Raw genomic sequence first — 25,624 nt, 5'->3', positions numbered from 1 at the left:
CTTTGCGGTCCTTTTTCTCAACTCCCTTCCTAGCTCCCTATATTCTCCTTTCAGGACCTCATCCCTTTTCCTACCTATGTCATTGGTACCTATATGTACCACGACCTCTGGCTCCTCACCCTCCCACTTCAGGATATCTTGGACACGATCAGAAATATCCCGGACCCTGGCACCAGGGAGGCAAACTACCACCCAGGTCTCTGGACTGCGTCCACAGAATCGCCTATCTGACCCCCTTACTATCGAGTCCCCTATCACAACTGCCCTCCTCTTCCTTGCCCTACCCTTCTGAGCTACAGGGCTGGACTCTGTGCCGGAGGCACGGCCACTGTCGCTTCCCCCAGGTAATCTGTCCCCCACAACAGTACTCAAACAGGAGTACCTGTTGTTAAGGGGCACAGCCACCGGGGTACTCCCTATTACCTGACCTTTCCCCTTCCCCCTCCTAACCGTGACCCACTTGTCTGCCTCCCGTGGCCCCGGCGTGACCACCTGCCTGCAGCTCCTCTCTATCACCTCCTCACTCTCCCTGACCAGACGAAGGTCATCGAGCTGCAGCTCCAGTTCCGTAACGCGGTCCCTAAGGAGCTGCATCTCGATGCACTTGGCGCAGATGTAGACGTCCAGGAGGCTTGTAGACTCCAGGGCCTCCCACATCCGACATCGAGAACAGCAAACTGCCCTCACACTCATACTGCCCCTCTCCTCAAATAACAACAGAAAATGAATGCCAAACCTCCCTCGCCTTGCCTGTTTCCGCCTAAGCCCGTTGAGCCGAAGCCCTTAAGCCTTCACTCTGCTCCCGGCTCACTCCACAGCCCGCAAACTCCGCTGCCCGCTCTTCGAGGCTCTGTTCCTTTTAAATCTGCCGCGCTGCACAGCCCGACGTCACACGCCTGCGCAGTCCCGCCTCTCAGAACGCCGTTGGAGAAAAAAAATAACGAAAATTTCAAAAATGTCTTTCTCGGCACTCCCACTCAGACTCTCAGACTCCTTCTTCGAATCAAACCCGAAGCAGGATGTCTGCCCTTTTAAATCTGCCGCGCTGCACTGCCCGACGTTACACGCCTGCGCAGTCCCGCCTCTCAGAACGCGGGTGTTCTTCCTCCAACCTGAGTGTGGCTTCATCTTTACAGTAGAGGAGGCCGTGGATAGATATGTCAGAATGGGAATGGGATGTGGAATTAAAATGTGTGGCCACTGGGAGATCCTGCTTTCTCTGGCGGACAGAGCGTACCATTTCACGTACATCTGCTCTCACTCCATCCTCCCGCCACCCCACTAGGAATAGGGTTCCCCTGGTCCTCACCTACCACCCCACCAGCCTCCGGGTCCAACATATTATTCTTCATAACTTCCGCCACCTCCAACGGGATCCCACCGCTAAGCACATCTTTCCCTCCCCCCCCTCTCTGCTTTCCGCAGGGATCGCTCCCTACGCGACTCCCTTGTCCATTTGTCCCCCTCATCCCTCCCCACTGATCTCCCTCCTGGCACTTATCCTTGTAAGCGGAGCAAGTGCTACACACTTCCTCCCTTACCACCATTCAGGGCCCCAGACAGTCCTTCCAGGAGAGGCGACACTTCACCTGTGAGTCGGCTGGGGTGATATACTGCGTCCGGTGCTCTCGATGTGGCCTTCTATATATTGGCGAGACCCGACGCAGACTGGGAGACCACTTTGCTGAACACCTACGCTCTGTCCGCCAGAGAAAGCAGGGTCTCCCAGTGGCCACACATTTTAATTCCTCTCATATCCCCTTTACCAATCACCTGTCCAGCTCTTGGCTCCATCCCTCCCCCTCCCGTCTTCTCCTATCATTTTGGATCTCCCCCTCCCCCTCCCACTTTCAAATCTCTTACTAACTCTTCCTTCAGTTAGTCCTGACGAAGGGTCTCAGCCTGAAACGTCGACTGTACTTCTTCCTAGAGATGCTGCCTGGCCTGCTGCGTTCACCAGCAACTTTGATGTGTGTTGCTACAACAAGTACTGTGCTGTAATATTCCAAATACCATTGATATACCAAGGAAGGCAAAGAGTTTGAATTTCTTTCACTTTCATAAGCTCAGGTTCTTTCCTACGCTAACCCTGGCTCCTTTTCCCTTCAAAATTCACCTGGCTGGAGTTTACTTTATTTCTAAAGGGCCTCTTCATTTAAAGACTGCATTAACACAATGAAAAGGGTTAAATTGAGATTATGTTCACTCCTGGTGAAAGAATCAAGGGCTCCTAAATAATGTACAAGAAAGTGCTGATTTTAGAGAGGGAGGCGTCAATGAGAAGAGGAATCCAGCAATATAGAATTGCTTCTATAAAGAAGGGAATGGCCCTGAAATGCAATGTTGATTTTTTTTAAACAGCTGTGTGGACCAACCACTGCTCTGAGCAGGAATTTTTTTCCCCCCCCACCCCAAAAACTGCATGGCTCTTCAAATTGACATCATATAAAAGAAAATTACAGCTGCATGGTAACAAAGGTCAAGTGCGTGGGAGCATTTCAGTTACTGTGCGGGTGAGCACCCTTGCAGCTTAGAGGGAACAGCACTGAAAGACAAGTGTCTTGGCGACAATGGAAGCATCTGTGAAGGAATGACTTCACTATGAAATAAAAAATGGGTTGGAGAACTATACCTAGAACATGACAGCACAGTACTGGCCACTCGGCCCATGACATTGTACCGACCTTTTAACCTATTCTAAGATCAATCTAACCCTTCCCTCCTACATACATAGTGCTCCATATTTCTATCATCCTTCACTATCTAAAAGTTTCTTTAATGTCCCTAATGTATCTGCCTCTACCACCACCCATGGCACGCACCATTCTCTGTGTCAAAAACACCTCTGACATCTCCCCCTACACTTTCATTCAATCAACGTGAAATTGTCTCCCCAACCCTTGCGTTAGCCACTTCCACCCTGGGAAAAAGGGTCTAGCTATTCAAAGCTCTGTAAAGAGGCTTCGTGAAAGAGTTGATTCTAATCTGAATGGTGTGAGGTGAGATACAGGACAATTCTTCATTAGACAGAAGTTTCTTTTCCCGCTCAAGTAAAGAGCTTTGGATGGCAATCTCCATTGACAACTACTGTGAATTTTGTACTTACTGTTGTTTAGTGGGCAACACAGAGGAGCTCAGAAAGCTGAAAAACAACGTGAATATTAATATCTAATCTAAAACCACATCTGTGCTGTTTCAACAGAGCAGGGAAGCCAATAAGGTTCTGATTAAGATGTCTGAATTCCCTACAACATCTATTGTACCACATGCATACAAAGAACAATTTTGAAAGAGGAAACTGAATTTGTAAATTTTAGAAATCTTTAAATATGAACTCAGTCTGTGTGTTAAATATGGAAACCTCTTTTCATGCTGTTATAAAAATGCAAGTATGGAAATTGATTTTCACCTCTGTATGTTTGTTTAAAATCCAAGTTCACTGAGTCTGAATGACCAGGCTGGATTATCAGGACTACAATCAGAACAGTATTTAGAGAGGTGCTGTGATCACTGACATGGCAAATGATTTGAAAGCACAATACAAGTTCAAAGTTAAAAGTTCGAAATAAACTTATTATCCAAGTACATCTATGTCATCATGTGCTACCCTAAGATTCATTTCCTTGCAGGTGTTCAGAGTAGAATAAAGACATACAATAGAAGCAATGAAAAACTACACGCAATGATAGACTGACTTGATACATACGTGTTTGTATTGTTTAATTACCAGGCACTTCTTAAATAAAAATTTAGTTGTGTTGTTGTTCTTTTTAAAAAAAAATACACTCAAGAAGTCTGCAGAAATCACAAGTGCACTTCACTTACACCGATCAATTTCACCCACCACAAACACAGGAGATTCTGCAGATGCTGGAAATCTTGAGCAGTACACAAAAAATGCTGGAGGAACTCAGCAGATCAGGCAGCAGTTATAGAAACAGAGAAACATAGAAAACCTACAGCACAATACAGGCCCTTCAGCCCACAAAGTTGTGCCAAACTGTCCCTACCTTAGAAATTACTAGGCTTACCCATAGCCCTCTATTTTTTCTAAGCTCCATGTACCTATCAAAAAGTCTCTTAAAAGACCCCATCGTATCCACCTCCACCACCATTGCCGGCAGCCCATTCCACACACTCACCACTCTGCGTAAAAAACTTACCCCTGACATCTCCTCTGTACCTACTCCCCAGCATCTTAAATCCGTGTCCTCTTGTGGCAACCATTTCATGCCTGGGAAAAAGCCTCTGACTATCCACACCATCGATGCCTCTCATCATCTTATAAACCTCTATTAGGACACCTCTCATCCTCCGTCGCTCCAAGGAGAAAAGGACGAGTTCACTCAACCTGTTTTCATAAGGCATGCTCACCAATCCAGGCAACATCCTTGTAAATCTCCTCTGCATCCTTTCTATGGCTTCCACATCCTTCCTGTAGTGAGGCGACCAGAACTGAGCACAGTACTCCAAGTGGGGTCTGACCAGGGTCCTATATAGCTGCAACATTACCTCTCGGCTCCTCAATTCAATTCCACGATTAATGAAGGCCAATACACCGAATGCCTTCTTAACCACAGAGTCAACCTGTGCAGCTGCTTTGAGCATCCTGTGGACTCAGACCCTACGATCCCTCTGACCCTCCACACTGCCAAGAGTCTTACCATTAATATATTCTGTCATCATTTGTGACCAACCAAAATGAACGACTTCACACTTATCTGGGTTGAACTCCATTTGCCGCTTCTCAGCCCAGTTTTGCATCCTATCATTGTCCTGCTGTAACCTTGGACAACCCTCCACACTATCCACAACACCTCCAACCTTTGTGTCATCAGCAAACTTACTAACCCATCCCTCCATTTCCTCATCCAGGTCATTTATAAAAATCACGAAGAGTAAGGGTCCCAGAACAGATCCCTGAGGCACACCACTGGTCACTGACCTCCATGCAGAATATGACCCGTCTACAATAACTCATTGCCTTCTGTGGGCAAGCCAGTTCTGGATCCACAAAGCAATGTCCCCTTGGATCCCATGCCTCCTTACTTTCTCAATAAGCCTTGCACGGGGTTCCTTATCAAATGCCTTGCTGAAATCCATACACACTACATCTACTGCTCTTCCTTCATCAATGTGTTTAGTCACATTCTCAAAAAATTCAATCAGGCTCGTAAGGCATGACCTGCCCTTAACAAAGCCATGCTGACTATTCCTAATCATATTATACGTCTCCAAATGTTCATAAATCCTGCCTCCCAGGATCTTCTCCATCAACTTACCAACCACTGAAGTAAGATTCACTGGTCTATAATTTCCTGGGCTATCCCTACTCCCTTTTTTGAATAAAGGAACAACATCCACAACCCTCCAGTCCTCCGGAACCTCTACCGTCCCCATTGATGATTCAAAGATCATTACCAGAGGCTCGGCAATCTCCTCCCTCACCTCCCATTGTAGCCTGGGGTACATCTCACCTGGTCCTGGCGACTTATCCAACTTGATGCTTTCCAAAAGCTCCAGCACATCCTCTTTCTTAATATCTACATGCTCAAGCTTTTCAGTCTGTTGCAAGTCAGCACTACAATCACCAAGATCCTTTTCCATAGTGAATACTGAAATAAAGTATTCATTAAGTACCTTTGCTATTTCTTCCGGTTCCATACACACTTTCCCACTGTTATACTTGATAAGTCCTATTCTTTCATGTCTTATCCTCTTGCTCTTCACATACCTGTAGAATGCCTTGGGGTTTTCCTTAATTCTGCCCGTCAAGGCCTTGTCATGGCCCCTTCTGGCTCTCCTAATTTCCTTTTTAAGCTCCTTCCTGTTAGCCTTATAACATTCTAGATCTCTAACATTACCTAGCTCTCTGAACCTTTAGTAAGCTTTTCTTTTCTTCTTAACTAGATTTATTACAGCCTTTCTACACCACAGTTCCTGTACCCGACCATAACTTCCGTCTCATTGCAACGTACCTATGCAGAACTCCACACAAATATCCCCTGGACATTTGCCACATTTCTTCCGTACTTTTCCCTGAGAACATCTGTTCCCAATTTAAGCTTCCAATTTCCTGCTTGATAGCCTCACAATTCCTCTTACTCCAATTAAACGCTTTTCTAACTTGTCCGTTCCTATCTCTGTCCAATGCTACTGTAAAGGAGATAGAATTATGATCACTATCTCCAAAATGCTCTCCCACTGAGAGATCTGACATCTGACCAGGTTCTTTTCCCAATACCAAATCAAGTCTCTTCTCTTGTAGGCTTATCTACATATTGAGTCAAGAAACCTTCCCAAACACACCTAACAAACTCTACCACATCTAAACCCCTTGCTCTAGGAAGATTCCAATCGATATTGGGAAATTAAAATCTCCCATCACGACAACTCTGTTATAATTACACATTTCCAGGATCTGTTTCCCTATCTGCTCCTTGATATCCCTGTTACTACTGGGCAGCCTATAAAAAACAGCCAGTAAAGTTATTGACCTCTTCCTGTTCCTAACCTCCACCCGCAGAGACTCCGTAGACAATCCCTCCATGATGTCCACCTTTTCTGCAGCCGTGACACTATCTCTGATCAACAGTGTCACGCCCCCACCTCTTTTGCCTCCATCCCTGTCCCTGAGCCATCCAAGTCTCTGTAATGGCCACCATATCATAGCTCCAAGTACTGATCCATGCTCTAAGCTCATCTGCTTTGTTCACAATACTCCTTGCATTAAAATAGACACATCTCAAACCGTCCATCCGAGCACATCTCTTCTCTATCACTTGCCTATCCTCCCTCACACACTGTCTCCAAGCTTTCTCTATTTGTGAGCCAACCGCCTCTTCCCCAGTCTCTTCAGTTCGGTTCCCACATCCCAACAATTCTAGTTTAAACTCTCCCCAGTAGTCTTAGCAAACCTCCCTGCCAGGATATTGGTCCCCTGGGATTCAAGTGCAACCCGTCCTTTTTGTACAGGTCACACCTGCCTCAAAAGAGGTCCCAATGATCCAGAAATCTGAATCCCTGCTCCCTGCTCCAATCCCTCAGCCACGCATTTATCCTCCACCTCATTCTATTCCTATACTCACTGTTATGTGGCACAGGCAGTAATCCCGTCACGGAGGGGAATAAACAGTCACTGTTTTGGGCCAAGACTTTTCATTAAGACTAGCCCACTTTTGTTTTACCCAATAATATATTTAATTATTTATTTGGTTAATTTCACTAATTTTCACTTGTATTTTTTTCAACATTTTGTTTACAGAGGAATTTTCTTCTTATTCCTAAATTATAAATAGTTTGCATCTTTTGAAGAGGTTTGTAAACTCAGCTAGCCTCATTATAGACACAATCTTTCTACTATCAAGGGCATTTTCAAGAAATGATGGGTTAAGAAGTTGACATCCATCACTAAGGACGGGGATATGACCACTTCTCAATACTACCACCAGGGAGGCCTGAACATCCACACACAATGATTCAATAACATATTCTTCCCCCCCACCATCAGATGTTGAAAGGTCCATGAACACTATCTCATTATTCAATTTTTTTACTAGTTATTTGTTTTGCAATTTATGGTAAATTTATGTTTTCCACTGTTACTGCTACCACAAAACAAATACCACTCCCACCTACTTATTCTGCCTTCCTTCCCCTTCCTTTCCAATCCTGTTGAAGGGTCTCGGCCTGAAATGTTGACTGTTCACTCCCAACCATAGATGTTGCCTTTCCTGCTGAGTTCTCCCAGCATTTTGTGTGGGTTGTTCAAGATTTGAGTCCTGGGTATGACTTTAAACTGCAACTGGTGATGAGGCTCTGACTGGGGATGTTCAGAGCTTTTGGGAAAGTGCAGTTACCCCTTAGTCATTCATTGCTCCCAGGGCCGCTCTGACCCGGAACAGTAGCACCTGCAAGGGTTCCTGCTCAGGATACGAGTGGAGGTCAACAGCAGATCCAGCAGGTTCAGTAACTGAACTTATGACGGAGAAGGTGGATGAGCTAGGAGCTCAAATGTCAATGGCTATAGTACAGGAGGATGAACATTTGGGAAGAGAAATGGTGATTTCTTTAGATCACCCAACGGTAGGCAACAGCAAACCACCGTTGCTAGATACTAGGTTTCCTAGGATCTATTTGCTAAGAAACTATGGTCAAACTCACAAAATGTGTCACACAACAACATTGTCAAAAGGATCTTCAAGACAATTCTGAAGATGCTTCACTTGGTAGGGTTGATTCTGACCAGCAGGGGATCCCTGTCATCAAACTACTGCTCATAAAATTCAAGTAATTCAAAAGAAAATTATTGCCACTTGGAATGTAAGAACCCTATATCAAGCAGGAATATTGGACAATGTGATAAACGAAATGGAAAGAATAAAGATTAACATCATGGGAATTAGTGAAGTTCGTTGGATAGGTGCTGGAACATGTCAGAATAGAAATAAAACACCAATTTATTCTTGTGGAACATCCCATACTAATGGAGTAGGAATTCTTATGGATGAAAACATGACAAAAGTGTTTTAGGACATTGGGCAATATCAGAAAGAGTGCTCCTTGTTAGATTCAGAGGACAACCATTTGATTTAGCAATTATACAGGTATATGCGCAAACAACAGATGGAACAAATGAGGATATAGATAAATTCTATGAAGAGCTTGAACAAGCAAAGAATGGATGCAAATCTCAAGATATTGTTATTGTCATGGGAGAGCTAAATGCTAAAGTAGGACAAGGTGCTGATGGCAATACCATAGGAAAATTTGCACTAGGGGAAAGAAACAAAAGAGGTAAGAAATGGGTAGAATGGTGCAAGATGAATAATCAGGTCATTATGAATACCTACTTTAAAAACCATCCAAGACGCTCGTGGACCTGGAAAAGTCCAGGTGATAATATCAGAAATCAAATTGACTTTATTACTATACACCAAATATTTAGAAACTCAGTGACTCAATGCAAAACATATCCAGGTGCAGACTATAATAATGACCATAACCCAGTAGTATGTCATGTAAAAGTAAAACTTAAAAAACTAAAGAAGCAAAAACCCAAACAATCCCTTGACCTACTCGCAATTAATTAAAGAAGAAAACTTAAGACAAAAATGTACAATTGAAGTAAGGAATAGATTTCAAAGTCTAGAAATAGAATCTGTTAAAGATGATAGCAATCATGTAGGAATGAAATTTAACTCTCTAAAGGAAGCCTTGGTAGAATCAGCAAAGTCAGTGATTCCTAAGAAAGAAAAAAGCACAAAGAATAAATGGATGACAGATGAAATCAAAAATCTAATGGAAGAAAGGAGATGGAAGAAAGCAAATCCTATAGAATGTAAGTCCTTAGATAAAAAAGTTAAAAGCTTATGTCAAAAAGCCGAAGAAGAATTGTTAAATGAGGAATGTGAGCAAATAGAAAGAATTCCTATTACTGATCCAAAAAGGTTACATCAACAAATCAAGAATATCACTGGTAAAAAGCTCCTCTGTTCTTCAAGTGGATGTTTGAAAGCAAAGGACTGTACCATTATCATGGAAAAAGATGAGATTATGAACAGATGGACTGAGTACATCCAGGAATTGTTTGAAGACGATCAAAGCAAAAAACTAGAAATTAAGAAGAAAGTTGAAGGTCCAAGTATTTTTAAAATCTGAAGTTCGTAATGCAATAAATAAGATGAAGAAAGGAATAAGGCAGCAGGTCCTGATGAATTAGTAATAGAACAAATTATCACCCTTGAAGATTATGGAATTGAAAAACTTACTGATTTAATCAATGACATTTATGAGACTGGAATAATACCAGAAGAGATGAAAAAATCAGTACTTATCACTCTTCTTAAGAAACCTGGAGCAATAGAATTTGAATTACATAGGACCATAAGTTTAATAAGTCAGATCACCAAGATACTTCTAAGAATTTTGATGACAAGAGCTAAAAGTAAGATACAAGCTGAAATAAGTAAAGAACAATGTGGTTTTGTGAAAGACAAAGGTACAAGAAACACAATATTGATGTTAAGGATACTATCAGAACGAGCTATTCAAGTGCAAAAAGATTTGTTTGTTTGTTTTATCGAATACATAAAAGCACTTGATAAAGTGAAGCACAATAAGTTATTTGAAATATTACAGAAAACTCCAATCTAGATTCAAAAGACCTCCGCCGAATTAGAAATCTGTACTGGGAACAAACTGCCGCTGTAAGAATAGATGGAGAAGTGATTCAGTTTACAAAAATCAAGACAGGCGTTAGACAAGAGTGCATTTTCTCCCCTGTGTTATTTGCAAGTACGGAGGAAGAACTACAAAACTTAATTGATATAATTGTTGAAGAAAGTGCAAAAATGGGTCTATCTATCAATTGCAAAAAGACAGAATGTATGATGATATCCAAAAAGGAGAATCCTATCTGCAGGCTGAGAATAAATGGGGAAGACATAAAACAAGTACAGAACTTTTGCTACTTAGGAAGCTGGGTGACATCAGATGGCAGGTGCGACATGGACATCAAAAGAAGAATAGGGATGGCAAAAGACACCTTTACGAGAATGAAGAGTATACTGACCAACACTAAACTAGGCATGACAACCCACCTCAGAGTACTGAAATGTTACATTTATCCAGTTATGTTTTATAGCTCAGAATATTGGACAATATCTAGTAACATGAATAAACGAAGTGTAACAGCAATGATGTGGTTTTTGAGGAAGATGCATAGAATATCATGGATGAAACGAATATCTAACGAGGATGTCATGAATAGAGCAAACACAAAAAGAGAAATAATGTATCAGATCATGAAAAGGCAACATAACTTCATTGGACACGTGATTAGGAAAGAGGAGTTAGAATGCACAGTAATTATGGGAAAGATTGAAGGGAAGAGAGCAAAAGGAAGACAAAGACAAATGATGATGGAGGCAGCAGCCAGAAAACTGGAAATGAATACCAATGAATTGATCCACTTGACCCAAAACAGGAGTGTGTGGGCCGTGGCAGTCAAAGCTCAGACTGGGCATGGCACCTGATGATGATAATGATGATGATGTTCAAGATTTCCAGCATTTGCAGAATCTCTGGAGTCTAAAGTGTCACATCATATAAGACAGTGAATATAACCCTTCACCACATTGCCTAGTTTTGGGCAGTTCCTTGCATAACCTTCCATTGTCAGGGACTCCTGCCATCCAGGTCATCTCTCTTCTCACAGGCCACCAAATGCGTCGTAGGCTGAATCAAAAATGGTGACAAATCAGCATATGGGAGGGAGGTTGAAAATCTGGCTGAGTGGTGCCACAACAACAACCTCTCATTCAATGTCAGCAAGACCAAGGAGCCAGTTATTGACTTCAGGAGAAGGAAACCGGAGGTCCATGGCCAATCTTCATTGGAGGATCAGAGGGTCAGCAACTTTAAACTCCACAGTGTTATTACTTTGAGGATCTGTCCTGGACCCAGCACACAAGTGCAATTACGAAGAAAGCATGGCAGCACCTTTACTTCCCTAGAGGACTGCGAAGATTTGACATGACATCTAAAACTTTGAAAAGCTTCAATAAATGTGTAGTGGAGTGCATAGTGCATATTGACAGGTTGCATCGCAGCCTGGTATGGAAACACCAATACCCTTGAATGGAAAAACTTACAAAAGTAGTGGATATAGTTCAGTCCCTCACAGGTAAAGTCCTCCCTATCATTGAGCACATCTACACAGAACATTGTCACAGAAAAGCAACAGCCATCATCAAGGACCCCCACCACCAATATCTAAAAAAGAGTCATGGTCTCTTCTCACTGCTGCCATCAGAAAGAAGGTACCAGATTCGCAGGATTCACCACCAAGTTCACAAACAGTTGTTATCCCTCAACCATCAGGCTCTGGAACCTGAACTTCATTTGTCCCATCACAGGACTGTTCCCACAAGGGCTCTTTCAAGGGCTCTTCATCTCATGATCTCAATATTTATTCTTATTTATTATTATTGTTTCCTTCCTTTTTGTATTTTCATAGTTTGTGTCTTTTGCACACTGTTTGTCTGTCTTCCATTGATTCTATTATGGTTATTGGATTTACTGAGTATGCCCACAAGAAAATGAATCTCCAGGTAGTGTATAGTGACATATACGTACTTGGATAATAATTTCACTTCAATAACCATAAAAACCAAGTTAGGTCATCTCCTTTCCAAAGGAACTGTATAATACTTCACATACATCCATCAGTATATAAAAAATAAAGCAACAGTCAATTGTTGCAATCTTAATATTCAGAAAAACTGCAGATTACTTTGAGCAACCTCAGCAGAGAAAAGCTAGTAATTATATTGTGTGTATGTAGCACAATGTTTATGTTACGAGTCTAGTAAACCCGAGTCACAAGTTCAAATCTTACAAGGGCAGCTTACAATTCAGTTACTTCCATACATCTGAATATAATATATCACCATTAATGTTGATCGTGAAACCACAAAGCCCTTGTAAAATCCATCTGGTACACTGATGTCCTTGAGGGAAGGAAATCTGCTGTCCTCCCCAGTCTGGTCTATGTGTGTCTCCAGACCCACAGCAATACTGTTGCCTCTTTACATATCCGCTGAACTGGCTAGAAACTGCCATGTTCAAGGATGACATAGGGTCATAAAATATCCCACAACACAACGAAAAGCAGCTCAGCTGGAAACCAGAGTAGATGTGCCACATTATTTGCCTATCTCTGTGGGGAAGTTACATAGTTCTGGTTCATTTTTTAAATAAGACGTTGGTTTTATTTAAATGATTCATCAGTTAAACCATAGGCACAGATTTAAGAGTACAAAAGTACTTGAAGAATAATCTCACACTGTAATGTAACATGAATTAAAAGTCTAATTTGGTGAAATCAGCACATATAGTGAGCAAAAATGGGTCTATCTATCAATTGCAAAAAGACAGGATGTATGGTGATAACCAAAAGGAAGGAGAATCCTATCTACAGGCTGAGAATAAATGGGGAAGACATAAAACAAGTACAGAACTTTTGCTACTTAGGAAGCTGGGTGACATCAGATGGCAGGTGTGACATGGTCATCAGAAGAAGAATAGGGATGGCAAAAGGCACCTTTACAGGAATGAAGAGTATACTGACTAATACTAAACTAGGCATGACAACCCACCTCAGAGCACTGAAATGTTACGTTTATCCAGTTATGTTTTATGGCTCAGAATGTGGGACAATATCTAGAAACATGAGGAAACGAGTTGTAGCAGCAGAGATGTGGTTTTTGCCAAGGATGCAAAGAATATCATGGACGAAATGAATATCTAACAAGGATGTCATGAACAGAGTAAACACAAAATGAGAAATAATGTATGAGATCATGAAAAGGCAACGTAACTTCATTGGACATGTGATTAGGAAAGAGGAGTTAGAATGCACGGTAATTATGGGAAAGACGGAAGGGAAGAAAGCAAGAGGAAGACAAAGACAAATGATGATGGAGACAGATAAGCCAGAGAACTGGAAATAAATACCAATGAATTGATCCACTTGACCCAAAACAGGAGTGTGTGGGCCATGGCAGTCAAAGCTCAAGCTGGGCATGGCACCCGATGATGATAGTGAGCAAGGTTTTACAGGTTCACAATATTTTTACAGACACAAAAACACAACATAATGCAAAACACACAAAATGCTGAAGGAACTCAGTAAATCAGGGGAAGGGAATAAACAGTCGACTTTCAGGCTGAGACCCTTCATCAGAACTGGAAAGGTAGGGGGAAGAAGGAGTACAAGTTGGCAGATGAAACCATGTGAGGGGGAAGGTGGGTGAGCAGGAAGGGGATATGAATAACTCAGCAAGCCAGGTAGTATCAATGGTAAAGAGTAAACAGTCGACATTTCAGAAAGAGACCGCTTTTCAGAATTGAGAGGAAAGGGGGGAGATGCCTGTATTAAATGGTGGGGGGGGGGGAGGAAAGAGGCAAGTTGTAAGATGATAGGCGACACCAGGTAGGTGGGAAAGGTCAAGGGCTGGAGAAGAAAGAATCTGATAGGGTAGGAGAGTAGACAATAGGAGAAAGGGAAAGAGGAGGGAGCACGGTGGGGTGTAATAGGCAGGTGAGAAGTAAAACGTCAGAGTGGAGAATAGAGAAGGGGGTGGAATTTGGTTCATCAGAAGGAGAAATTGATATTCATACATTAGCTTCGAGGCTACCTATATGGAATACAAGGTGTTACTCCTCTACCCTGAGGGTGGCCTCATCTTGGCCTAAGAGGAGGCCATGGATTGACACATTGGAATAGAAATTGAAATTAAATGTTTGATGACCAGGAAGTTCCACTTGTGGCAGATGGTGCGGAGGTGTTCAACGAAATGGTCCCCCAATTTTGGATGGGTCTCACCAACGTAGAGTAGACTGCACCGGGAGCACCCGACACAATAGATGACACCTGCAGATTCGCAGATGAAGTGTTGTCTCACCTGGAAGGACTGTTTGGAGTTCAAAATACAGGTAAAAGAGGTATTCTGTCCCAATAAAAAGGTCGGGGGGGGGAGGGGGAAGGTGATAGGTGAAGTTAGGTAGGGGAGAAAGCTAAAGGGCTGGAGAGAAAGGAAACTGACAGGAGAGGAGAGTGAACCATGGGAAAAAGGGGAAGAGGAGGGAACCCAGGGGGAGGTGATAGGCAGGTGAGAAGAGGCAAGAGGCCAGAGTGGGGAACACAAGAAGTGGGGAGGGGAGAAAAACAAATTTTTACTGTAAGGAAAAATCAATTGATATTCATGTCATTGGGTTAGAGGCTACCCAGATGGAATACAAGGTACTGCTCCCCCACCCTGAGGGTAGCCTCTTTGTGGCACTAGAGAAGGCCATGGACCAACATGTAGGAGGGGAATGGGAATCGGAATTAAAATGTTTGCCCACGGGGAAGTTCCACTTTTGGCGGATGGAGCAGGGGTGCGTGATGAATCGGTCCGCCAATTTGCAACGGATCTCACCAATGTTTTATGAGACCAGTTTTATATGGATGAGGACACTCTTCAGAAGATAGTTGGAACTGCTGTCGGTTCTTTCCAATTAGAAAATTAATTATTAACCAAAGACATACATTAACACAAAGCGTCCATCTTGATGAAGATGATTTTCATTCAATTTCCCATTTGGTATGTAAGACAATGAACTGACCTGAGGTTCGGATAATGCTTCCTGAATGCTGTTTATTGGACCATATGGTATCCCACTACCTTCAAACAGTTGCAACCACTCTTGTGTTGTCTTCTCTGAGAATCTAGTCATAAAAGAGTTTTGTGGTTTATACATGATGTACTGATTTTGGATTTGAACAGCAGTAGATGACTTAATTTGCAGTAGCCAGCAAAAAAATAAAAATACACAATAACTTGCAGAACTAGACACTTGTCCTGAGGGTGTGGGAGACATTCTCCAGATAAGATGTTTCCTGATTTGAAAACAATCAAAGCAAGCAAAAATATATTGTCAGCAGGACCTTTAATATTTTTATACATCTGTTTATTTCCATTTTTCACAAATACTTGAAAATTTTTTAAGCTGCATTTCATTTTGCTTTTTGGTCTTTATCTCTGGTCATAGTACATATGTTAGGAAAATTACATTTTATATTGAAATGACTACGAACAGAAGTTTGGAAAGCCATAAATCATAGGACATCTCTGCTGTATATTGCTATAATCTAAGACCATGAGACAACACACAATAGATGCAGAAGAAGGCTATTCGGCCCTTCGAGCTAGCACCGCCATTCACTGTGATCATGGCTGATCATCCACAATCAGTACCCCATTCCTGCTTTCTCCCCATATCCCTTGACTCCACTATCTTTAAGAACTCTATCTAACTCTTTCTTGAAAGCATCCAGAGGATTAGCTTCCACTGCCTTCTGAGGCACAGCATTCCACAGATCCACAACTCTCTGGGTGAAAGAGTTTTTCCTCAACACTGTTCTAAATGGCCTACCCCTTATTCTTAAACTGTGGCCTCTGGTTCTGGACTCCCCCAACATCAGGAGCATGTTTCCTCCCTCTAGTGTGTCCAATCCCTTAATAATCTTATATGTTTCAATCAGATCCCCTCTCATCCTTCTAAACTCCAGTGTGTACAAGCCCAGGCGCTCCAATCTTTCAACATATGACAGTCCCGCCATCCCCGGAATTAACCTCGTGAACCTACACTGCACTCCCTTAATAGCTAGAATATCTTTCCTCAAATTTGGAGACCAAAACTGCACACAATACTCCAGGTGTGGTCTCCCAGGGCCCTGTACAACTGCAGAAGGACCTCTTTGCTCCTATACTCAATTCCCCTTGTTATGAAGGCCAGCATGCCATTAGCTTTCTTCACTGCCTGCTGTACCTGCATGTTTACTTTCAGTGACTGATGAACAAGGACACCTAGATCTTGTTGTACTTCTCCTTTTCCTAACTTGACACCATTCAGATAGTAATCTGCCTTCCTCTTCTTGCCACCAGAGTGCATAACCTCTCATTTATCCACATTAAACTGCATCTGCCATGCATCTGCCCACTCACCCAACCTGTCCAAGTCACCCTGCATTCTCGTAACATCCTCCTCACATTTCACACTGACACCCAGCTTTGTGTCATCTGCAAATTTGCTAATGTTACTTTTAAACCCTTCATCTAAATTATTAATGTATACTGTAAACAGCTGCGGTCCCAGCACCGAGCCTTACGGTACCCCACTAGTCACTACCTGCCATTCTGAAAGGGACCGTTAATCCCTACTCTTTGTTTCCTGTCTGCCTACCAATTTTCTATCCATGTCAGTATCCTACCCCCAATACCACGTGCTCCAATTTTGCCCACTAATCTCCTATGTGGGACCTTATCAAAGGCTTTCTGAAAGTCCATCCACTGGCTCTCCCTTGTCCATTTTCATAGGTACATCCTCAAAAAAATTCCAGAAGACTCGTCAAGCATGATTTCCCCTTCCTAAATCCATGCTGACTCGGACCGATCCTATTACTGCTACCCAAATGTGCTGGTATTTCATCTTTTATAATTGACTCCAGCATCTTCCCCACCACTGATGTCAGGCTAACTGGTCTATAATTCCCTGTTTTCTCTCTCCCTCCTTTCTTAAAAAGTGGGATAACATTAGCTACCCTCCAATCCACAGGAACTGATCCTGAATCTATAGAATATTGGAAAATGATTACCAATGTGTCCACGATTTCTAGAGCCACCTCCTTAAGTACCCTGGGATGCAGACCATCAGGCCCTGGGGATTTATCAGCCTTCAGTCCCATCAGTCTATCCAACACCATTTTCTGCCTAATGTGAATTTCCTTCAGTTTCTCCATTACCCTAGGACCATTTGACGTAGGAGCAGAATTACACCATTCAGCCCATTGAGTCTACTCCACTATTCCAACATGGCTGACTTATTTTCCCTTTCAACCACATTCTCCTACCTTCTCCATGCAATTTTTGATGCCTTTACTATTCAAGAGCTTATCAACCTCCACTTTAAATATACCCAATGATTTGGCCTCCACAGCCACTTGTGGCAATGAATTCCACAGATTTGTCACACACTAGCTAAAGAAATTTCCCATCTATTCTGAAGTGATGTCCTTGTATTCAGATGTTGTACCTTCTAGCCCTAGATTCCCGCACTACAGCCAGAATAAACCCACACAAAACTGCAGGTCCAAACAACATATCTGGTGCTGAGAGACTGTGTAGTCCAGCTAACAGAGGTCTTAACATCTCTTTTTCATCTCGGGAACTGTCCACGGTCCCCACAGGCTTGAAGGTAGCCACTATCATTCCAGTGTCCAGGAGAATAATAGTAACTGGCTTGAATGATTGCTACCCAGCGGCACCGACTTCAACCATGAAGTGCTTTGAACAGCTGGGGTCATGGGTTGGATAAGATCCCACCTTCCAGCTATATCAGACCCTTTCCAGTTCGCCTACCGCTCAAACTGATCCACTGATGATGCCACAGCCTCGACCCTCCACTCTGTCCTGTCCCACTTGGAAAACAATGTCTCAGAGGCCAGGATACTATTTGTCGACTTCAGCTCGATGTTTAACATGGTCATCCCTCACAGGCTGGTGGGTAATCCGAACCCTGTTTGGGCTCAGTACCCCTCTCTATAACTGGATCGTGGACTTCGCCATGGAAAGAGCCCAGTTAATCTGAGTTAGAAGCAACATCTGAAGCTCCATCACGCTGAGCACTCATGCTGCTGACTCACGTCTGTACTGCCAGCTCCAGCTCAAACCACATCATCAAGTTCACTGACGCTACATCATTGGTTGGCCTCATCGGCAACAATGAGAAGTTGGCATACAGAGAGGAGGTCCAGAGGAGGCCGGTCAAATGGTTTCAGAACTACAACAAGAGTCTTAACGTGGACAAGACAAAAGAGATAATTGTGGACCACCCTCCTTTGCACATCAATGGTTTTATCATGGAGAGAGTGAAGAGCACAAAGTTCCTTGATGTGCACATAACGGACGATCTAACTTGGACCCACAACACCTCTTCTCTCATCAAGAAGGTACAGCAACATCTACACTTTCTGAGTTTGAGGTGTGCCTAACTCCCCGGCCCATTCTAACAACTTTCTGTAGGAGCACCATCAAGTGTCTGGCTGCATCATTGTGTGGGATGGAAACTGCAGGACATCAGACCACAAGATCCTTCAGAGGATTGTAAAAACCATGGAGAGGATCACCGGGGTCTCCCACTCCACTGCTTGTGATATTTACCTGGAGCATTGTATATGAAGGGCCCAAAGGATTGTTGAAGATCCCTACCACTCATCCCACAATCTCTCTGACCCACTACCATCAGGAAGGAACTACAGGAGCATCAGGATTAGGACTGTCGGACTGGATAACATCTTCTTCCCTCAGGCTGTGAGACTAATACCCTGTCACCATTAAGATATCGTCACTAAGACAGCACGCTATTTACTGTTTATCTGTGCTGCATGCACACTTCACATGCATTTTGAATTATATTTTATTAACTTATTTGTGGTAATATTTTGTTTTATGTGCTGTGTGTGATATATGTATTGTGGGTGTAATGTGGTCCAGAGGAACGTTGTTTCATTTGGTTTTATATTATGTACAGTCAGATGTCAATAAAACTGAACTTGAATTATAAGAAACATCCTCTCCATATCCAGTCAAACTAAGTCTTTCTATGATTTCAAGTCTTTCAGGAACAGTTATTACCCCTCAACCATCTCAATATGTTCTCAACAGTTATTACCCCTCAACCATCTCAATATGTTCTCAATATTTATTTATTATTATTTCTCTCTTTTTGTATTGGAAGAGTTTGTTGCCTTTTGCACTCTGTGTGTACATTGAGATTATGCTGTCTTTCATTGATTATTTATTATTATGGTTATTGGATTTATTGAGTATGCCACAAAAAAAATTAAACTTCAGAGTTGTATATAAACATAGAAAACAGCACAATACAGCCCCTTCAGCCCACAAAGCTGTGCCGAACATGTCCTTACCGTAGAACTAACGAGGCTTACCCATAGCCCTATATTTTTCTAAGCTCCATGTTCCTATTCAGGAGTCTCTTAAAAGACTCTATCATTTCCGTCTCCACCACTGCCGCCGGCAGCCCATTCCATGCACTCACCACTCTCTGCGTAAAAACTTACCCCTGACATCTCCTCTGTACCTACTTCTAAGCACCTTAGAACTATGTCCTCTCGTGCTAAGCCATTTCAGCCCTGGGAAAAAGTCTCTCACTATCCATACGATCAATGCCTCTCATTATCTTATACACCTCTATCAGGTCACCTCTCATCCTCCGTCGCTCCAAGGAGAAAAGGCCAAGTTCACTCAACCTATTCTCGTAAGGCATACTCTCCAATCCAGGCAACATCCTTGCAAACATATGGTATTTTGATAACAAATGTACTTTGAACTTTGAACTTAGGTTGTTGTACTCAATAAAACTATTATCTTGTATAACCAAATGGCCATCATTATGCCATTAAATGCTCTTATTTTAGTGCAGAATGAGTGACAAGCATAGCACTGGTACATTGAGTATTGAACTGGTAAATCTGACTGTCACAAAACTCTTGATTCATGCCCAGTGTAGTCAGGCAAATTCAACTTCAGGTTGCAGTTGGAGACATAAGAACACAAGTACTGACCATAAGACTGTAAGATACAGGAGCAGAATTAGGCCATTTGGCCACTGAACCTGCTCTGCCATTTCATCATGGCTGATCCATTGTCCCCCTCAGCCCCAATCTCCTGATTTACATAAGAAGATAAGAAACAGGAGCAGGAGCAAGCCATCCAGCCCATCGAGCCTGCCCTGTCATTCAATAAGATCATGGCTGATCTGTCTGTAAACTCAGCTCCATCTACCTGCCTTTTCCCCATAACCCCTAATTCCCCCACTATGTAAAAATCTAACTGTATTTTAAATATATTTCGTGAAGAAGCCTCAACTGCTTCCCTGGGCAGAGAATTCCACAGATTCATCACTCTCTGGGAAAAACAGTTTCTCCTCATCTCCATCCTAAATCTTCTCCTCTGAATCTTGAGGCAATGTCCCCTAGTTCTAGTCTCACCTACTAATGGAAACAACTTCTCTATTTCTATTTTATCTATCCCTTTCAAAATTTCTTCCCATGTCTCTTCATGCCCTGACTAATCAAAAATCTATCAACCTCTACCTTAAATATATCCAATGACTTGGCCTCCACAGCCACCTGTGGCAATGAATTCCACAAATTCACTACCCTCTTGCTAAAGAAATTCCTCCTCATCTCCATTCTAAATGAATGCCCCTCCATGCCCCTCTGTGTCCTCTGGTCTCAAGATAGCCTTATCCAGCATTCAATGAGTTCACAGCTGATCAGAGCTTTGCCTCAACTCCACTGTCCTGCCTGTTCACTTTTGGATCCTGATGTTTTTGTGATCCAGAGGTTAGGAAGTCAAGAATGAGACATAAGGCTTTTGCTTGTTGCTTGTTGTTTTATTTAGTGTTACCAGAACAAAAAAGAACAGCAGAGCAGAGAATGAGGAAGTAGTGGGGTCGTCCTCTACAAATACTAGCACTGACTGAAAAGAGAACAATGACCAGTGATACAAACACAAGAAAATCTACAGATGCTGGAAATCCAAAGCAACACACACAAAATGCAGGCCAGGCAGCATCAATGGAAAAGAGCAAACAGTCGATGTTTCGGGCCAAGAAGCTTCATCAGGACCGGAAAGAAAGAGAAGTCAGTGTAAGAAAATGGGGGAGGTGATAGGTGAAACTGGCAGAGGGGGAGAAGGGGATGAGTGAAGTACAGAAAAATACAGAATCAGCTATACTACAATTACTGGAAAATTTACTGATCAACTGCACATAGAAAGGTGATTATATAAGAGTAAAAGCAAATATAGGAAAGATAAACTACAAGAAACATAACAATTCTACGCCCTAATCTACTGTAACATCTCACAACAACATTCTTCTATGAAACAATAGGCAGTCTGTTTCAGCCTTTATATATTTAATGACTCAATTGTTCTCCGGGTTTAAGAATTTCAAAGGTTCACGATCCTCTGGGAGAACACACTGCTCATCAACTCTTCCTTAAATGGATGATTCGTTTGAGGCCCTCCGCTGGATCGAGGTCGACCTTGGATATTGTGTCCCAGCTCTCTACATTATACGCAAGCCTGGGTAGTATGATGTGGAGAGCAAGCTATCGCCTGTGTAGCAGGCTCTCCCTCTCCACACAGCTAATGAGCCTAAAGGAACGTCAGGGACCTATATAGTTTGGCACCTACAGCATCACAGGGGTTGCCAGTCAGAATTGAAATCAACGTAGGACTGCCTAAGAGATTCCAGCTTCTGATTTTTCCTTGGGATTTACTCCCAAAGCTTCCCCCATGAGTGGGTATAGATGCAAAGCAGTGGAGGTTTGAGATCAGAGTTTTCCTTCCCCTAGATGAGCTGCCAACCCATAGCTGAAGGGGCCCATCTGCCCGAAGTGACTGGTTTTAAGAATCCACTAACTCGCCTGTCAGTAGAAACAATTCTGCCGGGCTTAGTTGCCACACGCAAAGTCCTGGACTTGGTTGTCAGAGGCTATTTGAGGTGCATGCCATTGGGAGCATTTAATAAAAAGTGGGTGCTTATCCCCATAACCACCCCTGGCTATAACAACCTTAAGGAACCAGATGATATGTTATTCTGACAGTATGTACCATAGTTCTGCTGAGCATCTAACCTGTTAAGTTCAAGTTGAATTATCACCGAACCATACACCTGTGTACAGCTAAACGCAGCATTGTTTCTTTGGGACTATAGTGCAAAATATAGATCTACAGTCACAAACAGCACATATAGTCACAAAATAATATTAGCACAAATCTCTGAGTGGCAGGGGCTTAAGATACAAACCAACAGGGTATGTTGTCCTGAAGCCAGTTTTCTGCAAGAACATGCGTGTAGCAGTTTCTCATCTCTCCTGGCTCAGCCACAGCTAAAGGAATTCCAGCTTGTCTTCCAGGAGTGAATATAGAGAGCTCTCCCAACGATTAGCCTGAAGGGGTCAGGCCCCAACCCAGCACAGATATTAGCATGCCCTGTGCGCCACTGTTCTCTTCTGCACTGCCCCAAGCACCTCCTCATCTGGGTGGCTGTAACAGACGAGAATGCGACATGAGGGCGTGGTCTGCGCAACAACCAAGGCCACTCAGCTTCCCCGCCATCTGTCTCACCACAGAACCAATGACTTACAGTGTTCTGTAGTACCAGTATCCAATAGGGTCTTGCAATCACATGAAAAATGTTTAAGACAAGCACTTGCACTATTTGTTGGACCTGGAGAGGCCGCTGCGACTAAGCATGCCATCATCTTACCAGATGTGTTAAGTTCTGTAATGTCTTGTATGCTTGTAATACATTATGCAATTCTGTAATACGTCTCAACAGGTCACGTATTCATTCTTCCAAATTTCAGCATGTTTCATCAATATAGTGCATTTAGTGTCGTACAACATCTTAGGCTCTTAAAAGCACCATGAATTCTTATGCTCACAATCAATCCCAAAGTCAGCTCTCAATGATGCAGAATCCTCCAAACTTGAATAGCTACTTCCTTAAAATGTGCACTATTGACCACAATGACTGTCCAAGCTTAGGACTAACCTTGCACTCAGAACATCAATTAGTTCTCCTCTGTTCTGAACTCGAAGCTTGTTTGTCTTGTACCTGGGTTCTTCACTTAAAGCAGGTAATGATAAGATCTAGAAAACATTAATGATTAACTACAATATGCATGAAATTCATTGTTATCTTCTTAAATTTAACTACTACATTTTGAATTCTGACTGCACAACGAAGACCAAATACCACTTAAGTTGTTTTGACGAACTGAAAAACCTTTCATGAATCACTTTGATATAAGAAAGGCAGGGTCATGTAGAATTGCGGTAGGGTAGTGTACTGGTTAGCACAATGCTTTATAGCACCAGTGGTCAGCGATTGGGTTTCAATTCCCACTGATTCATAATCAAGGACATCCACCATCCAGGCCATGCCTCTTCTCACTGCTGCCACTGTGCAGGAGGTACAGGAGCCTCAGGTCCAACGCCACCAGGTTCAGGAACAGTTATTACCTTTTAAACTCTTGAACCAAAGTAGATAACTTCATTCACCTCAACTTTACAGACTCACTTTCAAGAGCTCTACAACTCATGTGCTCAGTATTATTTTTGTTTTATTTGCTATGATCAAACCCACATCCATCACTTACGCTAGCAGCTCAACCATGCTCACACTGCCCTCTGAGTGAAGAAGGGTGAATGGCCAAGATCTGCTCCTGTGTCCTATGGTCTTTGATTGTTCCTGCAGTGACTCTTGACCAAGTTCTCACAAATGAAGCTTCTTCCCAATTAAGCACCAAGCAACTTGAAAGAAAACACTTTACCTTACAAACAATTGCAAACTGCTGATCATTTCCAGTTCCAACCACAAGGTATCCGTCCTTTGTCTTAAATGCCTGCAAAATACAGGTAAAATCACAATAAAAGCAAGACAATTACGATCTCCTCATTAAAGTCTAGGAATTCAATAACCCATCAAACTTGCAGTGTGAGAAACAAGTGCCAGTGTGTTCCAGAGCCCGTTGCTCATGACTTTCATTCATAGAGTCATGGAACTCCACAGCACAGAAACAGGCTCTTCAGCCCATCTAGTCTGTGCCAAACTGCTATTCTGCCTAGTCCCATCAACCCACACCTGGAACATAGCCCTCCATAACCCTCCCATCTACGTACACTTAAATGTTGAAAATGAACTCACATCCACCACTTCCGCTGGCTCTCGCCAGCACACTCTTACCACCCTTTGAGGTTCTCCTAAAATATTTCACCTTTCACCCTTAACCCATAACCTCCAAGTTCCAGTCCCGCTCACGCAACCTCACTGGAAAAAGCCTGCATGCATTTACCCCATCTGTATCCCTCATGGGTGTAATTGGTGGTGCGGTCTTGTTGGGCCAGAAAAGCCTGTTATGCTGATGGATCCCTAAATAAAATAAGTAAAATTGTCTGGTTTCATCTGCTATCCTATAGACGTGCATATTGGTAGAATAACCGGCCACCGTAAGATATCTAGAATTCAAGAGCAGGGATGAGATGCTGAGGCTTAATAAGGTATTGGTGAGGCCTCATCTTGAGCACTGTGAACAGTTTTGGGCTCCTCTTCTAAAAAAAGATGTGCTGGCATTGAAGAATGTTCAGAGGAGCTTCACAAAGATGATTCCGGGAATGAAAGGGTTACCATACGAGGAACATTTGATAGCTCTGCGTTTGTATTTGCTGGAATTTAGAAGGATGAGGGGGGGATCTCATTGAAACCTTTTGAATGTTGAAAGGCCTAGAAAGGGTAGATGTGGAAAGACTGTTTCCCATGGTGGGAGAGTCTAAAACAAGAGGGCACAGCCTCAGGATAGAGGGGCGTCCATTTAAAACAGAGATGCGGAAAAATTACTTTAGCCAGAAGGTGGTGAATTTGTGGAATGTGTTAGCAGAGGCAGCTGTGGAGGCCAGGTCGTTGGGTGTTTTTAAGGCAGAGCTTGATCAGTTCTTCATTGGACAAAAGTTAGGGGGAGAAGGCCAGGAAAAGGGAAAAAAAGGATCAGCAGTGATTGAATGGTGGAGCAGATTGGATGGGCCAAATTGCCTAATTCTGCTCCTATGTCTTATGGTCTCCGGTGTGTAGGTGAGTGGTTGAATCTAGGGAGAGTAGATGAGAATATACGTAAAATTTGGGAAAAAATGGGGTAAATGGAGGGTTAGTGTATTTGGTGGATGATATAAACTGGGTGAACCAAAATGTACCGTGTATACCATAAACTTCTATATCTATCAGGTTGTTCTGGAAATCCATCACAAGTATTAGCTGTGGTCAACACCTTATCTGCTATTTTTCATCGTTCCCTTCCTAATAAATGGCCTTGAGATCGAGAAGCTTATAGATGTGGCAAGTGGGTGTGGAAGGCGATTGAATGTTCAGTGCTGTCTACCAGCCTCTCACTCACTGTTGTCAGAGGAAGGTGTCAGCGTGTGATTCT

General features: G+C 42.8%; 1 protein-coding gene across 12 annotated transcripts in view; it reads right to left on the bottom strand.

The window, feature by feature from the left end:
* Positions 1–25,624, bottom strand: part of sugct (succinyl-CoA:glutarate-CoA transferase) — a 564,860-nt gene that overhangs the window by 317,252 nt on the left and 221,984 nt on the right. For 9 of the 12 annotated variants that reach the window (XR_011885312.1, XR_011885314.1, XM_072252169.1 and 6 more), the window contains exons 10-12: positions 23,978–24,049; positions 23,197–23,294; positions 15,172–15,274 (exon numbers count right to left, since the gene is read on the bottom strand). Coding sequence is in view for 8 of the 12 variants with exons in the window: in XM_072252169.1 (XP_072108270.1) it covers positions 15,172–15,274; positions 23,197–23,294; positions 23,978–24,049 (273 nt within the window). In the remaining 4 variants the exon portion in view is untranslated. Of the gene's footprint in view, positions 1–15,171; positions 15,275–22,446; positions 22,686–23,196; positions 23,295–23,977; positions 24,050–25,624 lie in introns of those variants that run through there. The other 3 variants (XR_011885321.1, XM_072252203.1, XR_011885315.1) reach the window with 2 other exon arrangements.

Source organism: Mobula birostris, chromosome 1 (genome assembly GCF_030028105.1).
Source record: "Mobula birostris isolate sMobBir1 chromosome 1, sMobBir1.hap1, whole genome shotgun sequence".
Classification (NCBI taxonomy): domain Eukaryota; kingdom Metazoa; phylum Chordata; class Chondrichthyes; order Myliobatiformes; family Myliobatidae; genus Mobula; species Mobula birostris.
This window is presented reverse-complemented; position numbering and strand designations above follow the sequence as displayed.